This window comes from Rhodnius prolixus, unplaced genomic scaffold (assembly GCF_049639745.1).
Source record: "Rhodnius prolixus isolate KJV_2025 unplaced genomic scaffold, Rpr scaffold_3, whole genome shotgun sequence".
NCBI lineage: Eukaryota > Metazoa > Arthropoda > Insecta > Hemiptera > Reduviidae > Rhodnius > Rhodnius prolixus.
The window spans coordinates 44,030,807-44,046,706 of NW_027411603.1; the positions used below are offsets into that span (position 1 = coordinate 44,030,807).

The window sequence follows — 15,900 nt, forward strand, 5'->3', positions numbered from 1 at the left end:
TGCACAACTAAATATTTTTTACTAATTTAACAATAATAATTTTTCCACCATGATCCTCCTCTACAGTTCACTGTCTGGAGGTGGACAGTGTTATCTATAGCGAGAGAACACTATCCAGAGGCCAGCAGTATACTGAGAAGACTTTACGCTTCAATGACGACCTTAGATGTTAGAACTTAAAAAAATAAATAACAATCTTAATAAAGATAACAATCCTAGAAATAACAGTTATTTTGTGGGAATTCTTATCTGTTGTAATGAGAGTCAAGAACAGGGTTGTTTTCTTGAGAGAATCAATGAGAGTGTTTGTGAGAAGATTAGGAAGTGGCTCTTAAGGAGGCGTTGATTTAATTAAATGAACGCTGAAATCTAAAAATAGTTTTTCGAAATGGAGAAATTATTAATTGTTTTTAGGTTTGTTTTCAAAAACAATAGATAAACTAGATTGACGTAAGACATAAAGGTGTAATTTGTAAATGAACTATACTAATAACTCTAAATTTTCGTTTGAACTCAATGGAAATTGTCTTAAGTGGCACCTACGTCTTTTACTGGGACATCCACTCTTTTAGATAATCTTCTAATTAGCTCTGACAGAGGCATATTAAGTTGCATTCTTGAAAAAAAAATAAGTAAAGATTAACTATGTGCTTGACTATTCACCAGTTTCTAAGCTGAGTTTATATTTTGCAAAATTTTGACGGTTCCCGTCTTTTAAGTAGGGTTGCAAATCTAAAGCCCTGACTCGGAAATATGAACTACGAAGTAAACTTCACGGGAATGAAGTAAATTTTCCACGTGAAAAGGGTTAAATACTTTATTATTAAGATAAAATGAAGGGTTGGAAATGTTTACGGAGAGAATTTAAGAAAGATTGGCTACACCAAATTGTTGAGAATGGTTGAAGATAGGCAAATCAAGTTTGCTTGTAGTCTATGTACAGCGTAGTTGGGAACAGGCTTCAAATCTAAATATTAAATCTGGGGAATTAAGGTCCATATGGTACTTGCCCTTTGGTTGACAAGATTGGCACTTTCAGATTATTTAGCTGAATGCACTTAGATTTTATCTCCTTAGAAGACGCTTACAGTTTACCGTACCGAGATTATACTTACAGCAACTGGCTCTGTCTGAAAAATTACAGAAGAAAGCCTTAATAAAATGATTTTTTTTAAAAATAAAAACACGACCTACAACCTCAGAATCTATTTCTTGCCCTATTCATTACTTCAAATTTTGATGACATTCCTAAATTTGGAGGCGTTTCTGGCACCAAAAACAAAATTGGCAGTTCTTTTGTTGAGGACTTAAATCTTATCAATGCTATAATTAGACTTAACGACAAGTCAGGTCTGGGATAACATTATACCAATGCTGTCCTCTTTAAAAGGTGTAATTAGAATGAACAATGATACTTAGCTCCTTTTAAAACAAATTGTATTTTGTGAGAACGATCTTATTTCTAAATATTATTTGGAATATTTAACGGAATCAAATTATGTTCAAATTTCCTGATCAAAAAATGGTATAAAAATCCTATTTAACTAAGCGAAGTGAAAACGCGAAAAGTAACAAATAAAAATACCACAAAGCTATGATGTACTAAACACTAGAGGTTCTGTCTAAAACAACGGGTGTGCCAGTGGTGGATGCAATTGTAAACTAAACTTATGTTTTGTTGTTTACATATTATGTTCTGTGTTTAAACCAGAGATTTTTTTCTCTGTGTCTAAGAAAGGAAATGAGTGGGTCTGTCAGCTATGATCACCTGACTCACACTGCTGCTGGCTCGCCGTGATCCACTGTTATCCTGGGTAGAGTTTGCAGTTCGATGTGTCCTATAAGGTGATGGGCTTCTATTTAATCCTGTTCGTCCTGTAAACAATGATGCAAGTATTAATTAAAATAACTCTATTAAAGGATAGCTGTAATTACTAGCTAACTTATCTGCTATTAAATGTCAATTAATCAAACTTCCGAGAATGAATTCAATTCATCCATTTTTACAGCGCGACATTTCTGAGTTTTCTGCGACAGTCTAATCCAAATGTTTTCATTTGAACTTCAATTTAGGTCAATCACATTGTTTTAAAACTTTTTCAAGAAGAATGTTGATTTTAATTGAGTTCTAGGGAGTTGTGACGTCATGTTTTTCTCAATTGTTTATTTGCTGCAATGAAATAAATCACATTGAAGACAAACCATGTCTTTAGTAAAAATTCTACACTTTAAGTAAATGGTTACAGTAAATTACTGCGTTGCTTTAAGACAAAGTCAAGTGAGTCTCAATATAAGATTTTATACTGTACCCTGATAGAATACATTCTGTATTGGTTAGCGATAAAACAAAATCGTTCTATCCATTGAAGTGTAAACACTAAACTATAGATCACATATTCTTTCATAAATCTTTATACTTCATAAACGATCAGCTGGGAGCTGGATGGTACGATATGAAGAAGAAAAAAAGAAGTAAAAAATTTTTGTGAAGAGTTGAAGGCGTTGAAGTAAGAAGGCGAAGACTGTAAAAGGGAAATAGACTGTTTTGTGTGACACCAGGGGTTCCTCGAAGATATGAAAGAAGCTGAAGCAGCTGGTTTTAGTGCTCTCCACTAGAACGAGGTTTTTACTCACGACACTAAGCCGATGTGGGTAGTAACGAATGTGCCCTTACCAAGTCTTTCAGAATTCTTTATTTATCTAATATCAATTGTTTAGTAAACTCCTCTCAAAAATTGTCGCATTACCTTATTTTTCAAACTAAGCTTTGCTCTTTCTGAGACTGTATTACGATAGAAAGTAATGATATTGAAATAAATCCTCAGACGCATGAGTTCTGTCTTTCTAGCAGAAGTAATGGCGATTCTTGTGAATAACTTGCTAGGGGTAGTTAGGAATCAACGGACAAAGGAAGTTACAATCTTCAGGTTCATTTAAAAGCAGCGCCCAGTTTGGAGGATTCATCAAGACTTGAAAGAAAATGCATGATATTGAATATCCTTCTGATTCTCGGTCATAAGGTAATTAAGGGCAATAAGAAGGTAGAAAGCTAGCTAAGAGGAATATTTCCCTTTCCGTTCATTGGTCTATAATCGGCGTTAGCCGTTTCGTAGAAATTTTAGAATAGTAAAATTAAGCAAATAGATGTAATAAGTCGTAAATGGAATCAGTCTTCAACTTGCGAACATTCTAAGAGATTTATAGATAAAGTTAGACCATTGATTTCTTTTGGAAAGGGAAAGGAACATGGTAGGGTTGATTGCTTGATTGATAGAGTCATCTGTTTAACACGGGATTACTTGGATAGTTTCAACAATGCGAAATAAGTAATGGAAATAGGGACATAATACTTGAATAACTTTCCGTTGACGTATCAGAAGTTTTACAGAGATCCCCTGACTAAAAAAACGAAAAACTAAAAAAGGAGCCTGGCAGGATTCTAGTAAATTGAAGGATTAGTTTGGTTTCTTTTTTCTAGGTTAGGAATAAGAGACATTCTGGATCCGTCTTGAACAGGGCCGGATTTAGATGAAAATAGGCCCTAGGCTATTCCATTTATGAGGCCCTTACACCTCCCTTTTTTAAGTTTGTAAATTAAGTGAGAGATAATAAAATACATCACTACTGTGATATATATCAATATGTTAAATGAAACATGTTGTTATTGGGACTGTTTTTAGAATAGTGTAATTCTAATTTTGCTAACAATTTGAATGTAGGCCCCTTTTGATCTTGAGGGCTGAAGCCTAGTTAGCCTATAGGAAAGTCCGGCCTTGGTCTTTAACACTAATAATCTATTAGAGTATGAACAATGGCGTGTTAATTATCTACAAAATAATTGTAGAAATATTTGGCATATTATCAATCTATAGCCTGAGATGGCTAATTTAGGAAGCCATTTCTCCTCATCATCTATTGCAGACAATGTTGCGTCACTAACAGATGCCAACTTGCAATACATAGAATATTTCTGAACATACATTTCATACCACAAACTGACTAGGTTATCGGTATTCTTGCGACATAAGTCCAGCCATGCGTGCGAAGATTTACAGAAAATATAGCTAATTATTTTAGGAATTTCATTTGTGATTTAAATGGATAATTTTCACAAATAATATGGCCACTTATTTACTTTGTTAATAATTTTTACAAAAATAAATCCTGAAGTAGAATCTCTAAGCATTTTCCTCTTGTTTGAGTTTTGATTTGATGTTACAAAGCTGATTTAAGTTATGTCTGTTATGTTGTTAATCGATTTAATTTCTTTAATGTTTTCCCCCATTTTCTTGAACAAGAGGCTAGTTTTATAAGCTAGAAAGGTCAAAGAAGTAATTGTAGTGAGAGCTATGCTGCCAGAATGGAGATCAAAAGTGTGATTGAAAAAGCCACCGATGATTTCAGAATGCAGTTCAATAAGTTGTAAATCCGAAAGGAATGAATTAGTCTGTACATTGCTAATCTCAAAATGATGTATAGGACAACCTTCAGCTACTGAATTTGATATATTAATGTGGGAAATGACTCCTTTTATATACGTGATCAAGTTACTAATTGAAGTTTGGAAAAATTTCCTTACGTAATGCGATAAGAATTAAGAGTTTTATGAGTGAATATTCTATTATTTCTGAAAAACAAGTTAATTTTCCTGTAGGATGAGTTTTTCTTTTATTTTGGGTAGATAATTTAGTTTCCTTGATGGAATATTATGAGATAACAATAACTTAAAAGTTAATTTAATTAATTGGTAGGTAATTCGTGTGGAACAATGTTACAATGTTTAAACAGAAAATGGTACGCCTAGTTAGACATCATGAAAAGTTTTCGAGAGTAAAACAGTTACTGTAGTCAACGGAGGACAATATGGGTGGGTGGACAACTGTGTTCCCTGGGCGTGAGAGAGAGAGATAGATGCGGGAAGTTGGAAACAACGTCACAGCTCACCGAACATAGAAACACAGAATTACCTGGCAATCCCAACTTACCATCTACCACAGCATTGGCCATGCTCTAGATGTAGACAGAAACCTTTGCCAGAATCGCTTGTACACTTTGCATGCTGACTAAACTTACTAAACAATTTCAAACTGTTCCTTCTTCATTAAAAAATTTATTCTCCATCATAAGACATAGCCGTTATCCATAGCCGTGAATGGTTAACCAAAATTTCGTGTGCGCATTTCAGACACAATTTGCTAAATTATCTATTTATAATTAAAAAGAAAACTTGAGTTACCTGAAGTAGCAGAGATGTCTATGCTTCCTCTGGGGCTTTTAGGTGGCTCATGCAACGAAGCTGAGCCAATACTTCCTCGAGGACTTCTTGGAGAAGGACTTTCCTGCAGCGGCAAACTGTTGCGAGGACTTCGATTAAAAGAGGTATCCGATGCTATACTTCCTCTTGGACTTCGACTGGGTTCAGGTACAAGACTGCCGCGCGGGCTCCTATTTGGTTCTGGTACTAAACTTCCTCTTGGGCTTCTATTTGGTTCAAGGGCGATACTACCTCTGGGACTTCTGCCAGGATCAGGTGCTATGCTACCTCGAGGACTACGAGAAGCACCTGTGTCCGGCACAAGGCTATTTCTAGCACTCCTATTTGGGCTTACATCGGGTACAAGAGAATTTCTCGCACTTCTATTGTATTCACCAGGTACAAGGCTATTGCGAGGACTTCTGTTAAAGTCTTCTGGAACTAGACTTGTCCTCGATCGGCTAGTAAACAGTTCCACATCTGGACAGAGGCTACTCCTTGGACTGCGTGAGTAGTTAACCGGAACCTCAGGTAAGAGATTATTCCTAGAACCACGAGTATCCGGTATAATACTATTCCTGGGACTGCGATTGTAGTCAGGAACGAGACTGTTTCGTGGGCTTCTATTGAAGGCATCTGGTGTGAGGCTACCCCTGGGGCTTCTATTGTGTTCAGGGACAAGACTGCCACGTGGGCTACGATTGTAGACTTCAACCTCTGGTTCACTTTCTGGTTCTTCATCGTCGGCCGCGGTTACAGTTACAAATTCAGTGGGACTAGTGTCCTCCGGAACAGCTATGCTAGCTCGTCTTTGTCTACCCGGCTCTATTGGACCACTGTTCACTGCTACACTTGGTCTTCTACTGGCAGCAGCAGGCCGGTGCGGTGATGTTGCCGCACTCCTCGAGGCACGCCGTCTCCTAGACGAAGAGGTCCTGTGGATCATATTTATTCCATAGTCACCTCATCGTTCATCTGAAACAAAACAAAATTCAAACAATAATTTCAAACTATTCTACAACAGTTGATATCGGACGAGACAGAGTACAAAAATTTGAAATCTACAACAGTAATGCTATCTGCGATATGAGAAAGTATCGCGCCAACTTGTTAAATTCTCTGCTTATTCTTAAAAATAAGTTTTCACACCGGAAAAGTACTTTCGAGATTCTCGGAGACCAAAAAAGAGGTTTTTACAAAATAAACTGAATGTATAAGCAGTAGCGTAACATTGTTATTTTGTTATCTAGGATAGGCGCAGCGACCTGCCAATTGTTACACAGTGCTTCTTCTAAAGTAACATCTTAAATTATTCACTATTCAATTTTCACACAATGTTACATGGAAATTCTTGTAGGTAAATATCACATCAAGTTTCCTTTAAAAAACGATAAGGGGAAGACATTTTAGTTTTTCCACTTTTCCTCATGCTGCAAGTTATTAAAAAAAAGACGACTTTTTTTTATCAAAATATTTGCCTTATTTCCGTTTCTAATTAAATATCAGTCAAAAACAAATAATATCGAAAGGCAACAAGAAATAAGTTTCGATTTCCTCCTAGCTGAAACCATTAAACTTGAATCACGTTCTTAAACGATACAGACATCTCGAAAACTGACAAAGAGGATTCACCAACAGCATAGATAAAACAAAATCTTCGGTGAGTCCTTCAATATTCTCAAATCACCATACGATCCCCTCGATTCATGCCGTAGAATTGGAAAGGTATTACCGAAAGCTAGCGTACGCAGTTTTGTACTACTCAACCCACATACGCAGTTCCATCATTCACGTTTAGCGAAAAGCGCATGAGCAGGAGGCAGAGAACAGCTCCAGCCTTTCTAGTCTAAGTCAATGTACACGTTTCGTTTAGTCACAAAAAAAAAAGAAAGTAATTCAAACTGAAGTGTATAAATGAAGACCTAATTTCTTCTTTTTGAAGAATATTGTACTTTTAGGCATTCTCAGTTTGAAGGTGCTTTGCTCATGTTGCAATACTGTATGCATTGCTTGTTTGTCAACGAACACTTTACTTCATCCAAGTACGAGTAAATTGCAGGAAGCCCCAGACTTAATATTTCTTTTTGGCTGCCAAGAATAGTTCAAGATCAAAATCTCTCATCCAAAAGCACCATTTCATATTTAAGAACTAATCTTATAAGACTTTTTCTTTTTGTTTCCATTTTGAAGTTTATCCAAACAGCATTCCACCTGACTTATTTACAAAAAATTGCATTAATGACTTAAAAAAAGGCTCTGATTTTTCGTTTTCGCCAATTTTTCCCTCAAACAATGCATTGTGCCAATAATAATAATAATAAAAATATTTGTAGACTATTCTGAAAAGTACCATTTAAGTAATATTGCATAATCTATGCACTAATAGTTGAAATAAAATCTGTTGTTAAAATTTCGAGACTAAAGAAAATCGTTATTCCGGAAGGAAGAATCTCTTAATCGATATTTTCTATAAACATCGTATGAATAACATTCTAAATTTTTGTTTGTTTTTTAAATACTTATAAAATATTTAATTAATATCATCTGTTTAAACAGTTATTAATTTCTATCTGTGTATTGATCATGAACGGATGCAAAACAAAGCCATCACTGAATCCTTATTGGTACTTCAAGGTAAGATTTACAGACTTACAGACATCAGGAAATGTGGAGTTTTTACTTGAAAGTTTCCCTATTCAGTTTTCCATATTTCTCCGTCTGTGAACAATTATTATAGTTGTTCAATGTAAGTCACACTTGTTTGAGTTTAGAGGCCAATAATAAAATCTGTCCTAACAGCATGGACACCATATAATTGCAAGTCGTATTGAAGACTGAATACAGAAGAAGATTTAGGTCTTCTTGGTTTTCATCAACTTATTTCTGGATTATCTGGAATATTAAGCGGCTTTCTCCATTCAATTCAAAGTTTACGCAAGGAAATGTGATTCAGTTTAATCCAAAGTGCCTCTTAAGTCTGGGTTGCTTTTGGTATCCATTGGAACCTCACGGAAGCAATTGATCTTCTTATGCCAACTCTTGTTGTATTGAGGTATTCCTCTCGCAGTCTCTCTCTCTCTCTCTTTGGTCCTCAAAGTTCCTTTTACTTCGTGGATGTTTTACAATAGCTGTGAAAAAGTACATAATCTCGAAAAATCTTGTCCAGAAAAGTTAATTATCTACCACAAATCCTGCTAGTCCTCTTTTATTCTAAAAACTCCATTAATGTAACATGTTGAAGGACTCTTAAATATTTTACCATAATAAACCTTCTACCGGAAGTGATTGATCCTAAATTTGTGCGGAGAAATTTTTAGAATGTATTAGTACTGGTTAGCAATGTCTGATTGTAGTGTTTTAATTCACCAATACGCGCAAAAAAAAAAAGTGCTTAAGCTGCATGGTCTCGGTTGTCTTAAGTTACAAGGAGAGCCGCGAAACCGTTGGTTGGGCATGCCAGTAGATATGACATCATCCTAAGAAACTGTTGTCGATTCGAAAAATATACGTATACATTAATTAATAAAGGTATCCTCTTATATGGAATATTCAAATCTGATTAACAACCAAGATTTCAAAAAAAAACTTCGGCAATTATCCTAGTGTTCTCGACAATATCTTAGGGAGTTATTTTTTTTTATTCACTGAACTCTTCAACTGGATCCTAGAGGTCCTTTAAGAGGAATAAAGCTGCATCAACATCTAAGGTCATCAGCGCTCAGAGATCTCCCAGTGCCGGCCGTTGTTATCATCCACAACACTGCCCACGTTCGGACAGTGAGTTGTAGAGGGGTCCCAGTAAGAGGAAGTCAAGAGGTTGCTATGTCCATGGGGCTCCAATTAGTACTCGAGACTTCCGTCACTGGCAAAACCAACTTCTTCTTCACTCAACTACTTACTACCTTCCTAGTTAGTGCAGCCAAGTATTATAACTGGTTTGGTTGAATTCTCCATAAGAAGATTACTAACCAAAGCGATTTTAAAACCGGACTTCAACTTGTTCTTCTCGTTTGTACTTCTCTTCAAAATTTCAAGCTTTACTTAATTCTTGGTTACCAATTAAAATGAAATACTAAACCTATGCAATACTACAAAATTGACTTAAGAATTTTCATTTATAAAATTAAAATTTTCAGCCATTTGCTATGAAAAGAGAGACATTTAGAAAATTTTTAGAAAAATCTGGGATTTTGGGTCATATAACGAGAACGCTAACTGATCTGTACGATACACCAAAGAAACCGCCATATCCGTTACAGTATCCTTTTACCATCGCTAAAAATTAATTTTTAGGTCCATCGACATTAAAGTATAAAGAAACCTACTTGTTCAAGGACCAAATATTGTGTAGCGTTTGTACAAATACTAATAATCCTCATAGAGGATGTAGGCAGAATGGCCACCCCATTACTTCGACGCTTTGCTGGTTGAATTTATTTTCTATATTGTCAAGGCTGGTGTTGTTTAACTGGGAATCCTGAAAGACAAATAGCAGCAGGTGGCTTTACAAAAACTTTTCTAATTGGGAAGGGATATCATTAACTTGTTCTAAAAATGGTCTGCTGAGATTCTTTGGGGTAAATTTGGCTGATGGATAGATAACAACATACTGGAGTGCAGATTCCTAACAAAACTGATTTGAAATACTCACACAACTCTCTCTTACAGACATAAGTGAGCATTCTTCACATTTTCACGCATATTCAGAATTTGGGTAATATTTTTCATTCACATATCTAGTATTGATAATCTTTTTTTAGAGACTGTTTCAATAATTCAAAGGAAATAAACATTATTGCCAATTTTATGATAGATTCCATAATTAAAACTTCAAAAAAGATAATTAAAATGTAATAAACCTCGCCCTTATTCTGGAAAATGTTTCAAACGGAAGTTGTAGATATAGATACGAGTAATTTGAGTACTATAAGGCGTTCTTTTTAAAGAGAAAAAATCGATTGAGCCATTTTTTGAGGAAATGTATACTACAAACGTATAAAATTATAAAGTAATTATGTTAAGTGGTATTTCCGTTTAATGGACTTTCATCGCTAAGTTACAAGGGCTCCCATTGGTCTACACAAAACAAATATAATTTAAGTTTGAGCTTCGTACGAGTTTTCTTTTCCGGTCTGTGCTACAGGGTTTACCATGCAGCACATTTTTTAAAAATTACTTTCTTGAGGTGGCGTCACAAAAATGTGTTTCCGATGGAAATTAAAATAGAAATTTGACACATCAACTATAGACTTAAAAAAAAATGTTAAAAAGGGACGCTACCAGCGTCTATTTCCCTAGCTGCTTAGCTAGTCCCTCTAAGGGATGACTCAGAGAACTTGACGAACAATTTCCCTATATTATATTTGAAGCCCCATAGAAAAGAGTCATTAAACAACGAAATAATTCACCGAGCAGGCATTCCACAAATATCCCTCCTGTACATGGCATTATTGGTAGAACTGCGCTAACAATTGTGTTCATCTTGATGGCACCCGTAATAAGAGTATGCGGCAACAAAAATTCAACCAACTCAACGTAGTATCGTGAACAATGGGATCTACGTACGCCTACATCTTTTCACAAACTAACGATGTAGTCTTTTCTCTTTGGGAAAAATGAAGTTTTCTTAATGACGTGAATAAAAATCTAAGTCCATTAAACTGGAATTTAGCAAATGCTTCGAATTATGTTTTAAAACAAGATTATTACTGGCAAGTGCTCGATTACTTGAACTTGTAAGTGTTCTGGCTTTAAATCTCACAATTTACACACCAATAATAAAACTAGTATACAACAATATTTATTTATTTCCCCTCAATAAAAACCATAAACACAAGTTACTTCCGTAAACATTTTTTTTATACCGACCCAGAAACGCCAAATTTAGAATTATTATTAGAAATATTATGCGAAAAGTTTGAAGAATTGGAATTATTACAAAAGATGAATGATTTGTTAAGATGTGAATTGTACAAATATGATGAAGAAATACATTTAGAACCGTTCAGATTTCTACCAGTTAAAAAATAGTAAGTACTTTTAACATTTGATTTTAACGAGCTTAAGTACACCTGTTTCCCACATATGTTGTTTAAATTCTAAAATTAATTCCTCTACTCTAAAAAAGTTTAGATTCCAGTCTTCAGCTCATTCCTACGCGACTAAGGAGGTTTCTTGTGGCGCCAACAAGATGGAACACCTCTCCTCTGTCCTGTTTTTTTTTTGTCTTGGACTTTATGAGCTTACAAGAGTGAAGCTTGAAGACTTTAAAAACTCGATATCTTCTCTAAAATCGAGACGCGAACTCTTAACATTCATTGGACACTCGGATACTTGAATAAATCCTCACTGCTAGATATATCTTTCCACAAGTATTTGTTAAACAAATATCTTTACTTAATATTGTAGATATCGTTTAAGTTTAGATCGAATAAGATTTAGTTTTCTGTTCTCAACTTATTAATTACTGAGCTTAAGTAATTTCTCTAATCGCACATATAATTTTTACTTTATTTTTATTTTCTGTTCAGTACAATAGATAAACTATACACAAATGAGAGATTCTGGGATAGCAGTTCAACCGAGATAATGAGTTTACAACAATCCCCAGAAATGAAAAGAAAAAGTAGTTATAAAGTAAAAGTTTATGGAAAAAGTGATATAGAAGTTGAAACAGTAGAAGCAGTCCAGAGAGAAAAGCCAGGAGATGATGAAAGTGAGAAAGTTTTATCAGATGATGTTGGAAGTGGAGGTGACGATCTGGCCATGGAAATTGAAAAATCTCAAGAAGAAGGAGAAGAAGAAGAAGGTATTGAAGATATCGAAGATATCGAAGAAGAGGAGGATGTAAAAGGAAGTGAGTATAAATATTTAAAGTAATAATATTATGAATAATTCAAATTCATACAAATTGATGTAAAAACAGAATCAATCAAAGTTCGAAATAATTTAACAACATTTATTGTTTTGCGTAAAATTCTTGACATTTAAGAAATTGAATTATAATGTTTGTGAGTTAGAAAAGAACAAAATTAAAATTAAAAACATACCGACCATCTTAACAACAAATAATAAAGATAAAGTATTAAAGATAAAGTAAACAATGATACATAAAGTTATTCTTTTGTATTATAAATAATTAATTGCGTTCCATATTTCTAATTAGAAATAAAAGGCTTAAAAACAGGACGGCTATATTTTAAAAAACTAATATTTAATGGGGCCGATTGGGTGAACAAAAAATATTGATATTAAATATATTTGCGCTTATGTAGGAAATAACTTTTTAATGATTTCCGTCCTCTAAATATCATTTTTTAAATTCTAATTATTGGTGGCAAATCTGTAAATCAATATTTTAACCTAATATTCCATGTTACAGGGCTATTCTACGAGACCTTGGGTATCTATCAGGACTTGGAAGATGAACAAGATGAAATTCATAAGTTATTTGAATAACATATAAGAAATGGAATAAAAATTATACACCTTGTATTATATACAAATATTCGGAGAACTTAACGGTTTTTCTTTTATATATTCACTTTCACCGGTCAGTATGATTTCCGCAGGCAAGAGTGGTTAGAAAACAGAATGGGTTGCGTAGAGCAGTGCTTCTTAAACTATGGGTTGCTAGAGAATTTTTTGAGGTCGCGGAAATATATTGTGAACTAATAAATTAATTCACTTGTCAAACAATTAACTTCAATATAGTAAAAAATAATTCTACTGTTCTTTTGACCACTGGAACCACAAAAGAGATAAAAAGTTTATTTTAAAAATTAAATGAATTAAGTGATGGTTTAAAAGTTTTCGATTTAAATACAATGAAAAGAATAAATACATTAAGAACTGCAGAGAATTTATTATTGATAATATTGTTAGTAAGATCTGGCCAATGAGATCTAGGTGAATGGATTGGCAGGATGAATGAATTACTTGAATCATTTTCTTAAATGAAGCAACATTCTATTTGTAAGAGGCACCGTTTTCAATTTTGCATACATCTTCTGCTTAAAATTGTAACTGATCTAGAGGCTCTAACATTCCCTACAAATTTTCTAATCCAGCTTTTTGCTATCCAAGAACTAAATCATTGTAAATGTAAAAATAGAAAATCTCTGAAGTAACTTAAAAAAAAATTAAGATTGGTACAATATATCGGCCTGAATGTATATTTTAATCAGATATATCAACGTGAATCTAATAACTTTTCAAAGAGCCCTTTTAACACATTTTTACTCCGTCAAGGGCTATCGAAAATTGTGTAAAGCATCCAATATGAAGTTCATTCAAAAATAAAATTTTATCATGCTTACATTGCTCTCTACTGATATTACGTTGTACTGTTATAACAGAAAGATATTCCTTTAAAGTTTAATTACAAAAAAAAAATGGTAACTCCATTGCACAATAAATTCAAAGAGAAAAAGTAAATATGACAAATGACTACGCTATGCTGTGGAAGGGTTGAATATGCAGCAAAGCCCCATACTACGCTACATCCTATCTCCTGCTATTGCAGTTTCATTTATTTTCCTGACCATGGAAGACTGTTATCTCGTAAAGGATTTTATCCTTACAGTTGCGAGTTTTCCGACTAAAAGTTGCCTCAATGGGGAAAAAAATATGCATTTTTTCAGATCTTTCTTGGAAAAGATGCAATAATTAATTCAACTAATCTTTACAATAAGAACTAAAGAAAAAGAAGCTTATCGTAATAAATAATGAAAGAGATAAGCTACAGGAAATGGAAACTTATTTAAGCACACGTGCTACTAGTCTTAAGCTCACGTGCTTCTAGTCTTAAATTTCAATCTTCCTTTATTGTTGATTAAAAAATAATGCTATCTAGTTTCTTTTATTCACCATATTACTGGCCAGAAAAGAAAGAGTGACTTTAGATTTATACAGCTCCCATAGGCACCTAAATCTACAAGCTCCACTCTCTAAACCACTATTTAGATGTCTAAAGGGATTTCCAGGTGATTCATTAAACGATGTACACACTTTATTGGAACCCAAGTGGAAAGCCATTCGTACCTCTTTACCTGAAAATAGAAATCTCTTTCAATACTCCAGACGTTTATATATATGTACCAGGTTCAAAGTTATGTCTATCTTGACTATTTCTGGGAACAAAGTTAGCTAAAAAAAGACAAGAATTATGTGTCCTCTTGGTTTCCTATTTGTTTAAATAGGAAATTATAGTTTTCATTACATCAGAAATAAATTCCTTCAATTTTCTTAAACAGCTTTTTTGTGAACCATAATTTTTATGAGTGCTGAATGAAATTACTTTTCACTTAAAAGAAACTGAATATTAACAAACCTTTAAACTTTAAACTTATAATAATTTTAATAAGTTAATAACATAATATTTTTTAATAAAAGGGATTTTGAAGCAGAAAATCTTTCATTTAAAATCAAACCGCTGGCAAATCGCCAAACCAATTCAATTTTGCTGTAGTGCTGCTATACTTTTGCAAAGCTGTATAAGCTTGCTTTGTATGCAAAACTGGTATTGTGTTATTGTGGTGGTTCTTTTGCTAAGGGGCTGCCCCCTCATAGATGCACTTTACTAATGAAATAACTCATGAAAGTCAATGGCAGTCTTTGCTAACCATTCTCTGATAACAACTGACTTGGGGAAAAGAAAAAATCAATTTCTTTAATTTTCACTCAATACTACAACTGCTTTTCTTAATAAAATTCTTTTTTTTTTCTTTTTTTTTTTGGTAGACAATTTCTTAGATTTTTATCTTCAAATATACTGCATGAATTTGAACTCAAACTGACTTTTATTTGCAATAATTTATATTTTGACCGTCGGTTAGACATCTTCAAACATTAATAAATAATGTTAAAGTACATAAATTAACAGTAAATATAAATTAACTTAATAATAATCGTTCATGGCGCCACGGTAGCCGAGTGGTTGTAGGTTAGCAAAGCTAACATAAGATGTATTGTTGGTTTAGTGGGTTCGATTCCCCCGGTCTAGGCCTTGGATTATATTTAATGGTTAATATGAGAAATTTATAGTAAAGAAAGTTAGGCGGTTATAGGCTAGACCCGCAAAGCTAAGATGTATTGTTGGTTTAGTAGGTTCGATCCCCTGGTCTAGGTCTTGGATTTTATTTAATGGTTAATATGAGAAATTTATAGTAAAGTATTGTTAGGCGGTTATGATACTAGACCCGCAAAGCTAAGATGTATTGTTGGTTTAGTGGGTTCGATTCCCCTGGTCTAGATCTTGGATTTTATTTAATGGTTAATATGAGAAATTTATAGTAAAGTATTGTTAGGCGGTTATGATACTAGACCCGCAAAGCTAAGATGTATTGTTGGTTTAGTATATTTAAATAATATATCACAAAACAATGGCTTAGAATAAAAGTAAGTAAGATTTGCAATGAAATATTGCAATAATTTATAATTTATTTATATTTCAAAAGTAAATGCATTAGAATTAATTTAAATGCAACGGATAATTTTCAGTAGTAACTTGGAATAACTGATGAACTGCAAATTGATTATTTAAGTTGAAGAGGACCGATTAATGGTCGAAATGATGATTTGGGTATATTGACGTTGTTACTTTTTAAACAATAATATCAAAGAAAAGAAACAGAAAGAACTGTGAT

At 33.7% G+C, this 15,900-nt stretch overlaps 2 protein-coding genes across 10 annotated transcripts in view; one reads left to right on the forward strand and one right to left on the reverse strand.

Annotated features, from left to right (window-relative positions):
- Nucleotides 1-15,900, reverse strand: part of LOC141453027 (uncharacterized) — a 251,856-nt gene that overhangs the window by 48,050 nt on the left and 187,906 nt on the right. For 5 of the 7 annotated variants that reach the window (XM_074125731.1, XM_074125725.1, XM_074125727.1 and 2 more), the window contains 2 exons: nt 5,237-6,229; nt 1,769-1,875 (listed from right to left, as the gene is read on the reverse strand). In XM_074125731.1, coding sequence (XP_073981832.1) covers nt 1,769-1,875; nt 5,237-6,200 — 1,071 coding nt within the window. In that variant the 5' untranslated portion in view covers nt 6,201-6,229. The remainder of the gene's footprint in view (nt 1-1,768; nt 1,876-5,236; nt 6,230-15,900) is intronic. The other 2 variants (XM_074125732.1, XM_074125730.1) reach the window with 1 other exon arrangement.
- LOC141453002 (uncharacterized) lies at nt 7,751-12,770 on the forward strand. Of its 3 annotated transcripts, none has more exons than XM_074125663.1 (5): nt 7,751-7,888; nt 9,391-9,512; nt 11,083-11,283; nt 11,785-12,110; nt 12,636-12,770. In XM_074125663.1, the coding sequence occupies exons 1-5, from the start codon at nt 7,838-7,840 to the stop codon at nt 12,710-12,712; spliced, it is 777 nt and encodes a 258-aa protein (XP_073981764.1). In that variant the 5' UTR covers nt 7,751-7,837; the 3' UTR covers nt 12,713-12,770. The 3 variants fall into 3 exon arrangements, with proteins under 3 accessions (XP_073981764.1, XP_073981765.1, XP_073981766.1); XM_074125664.1 differs by having other exon boundaries at nt 11,089-11,283; XM_074125665.1 differs by having other exon boundaries at nt 11,092-11,283.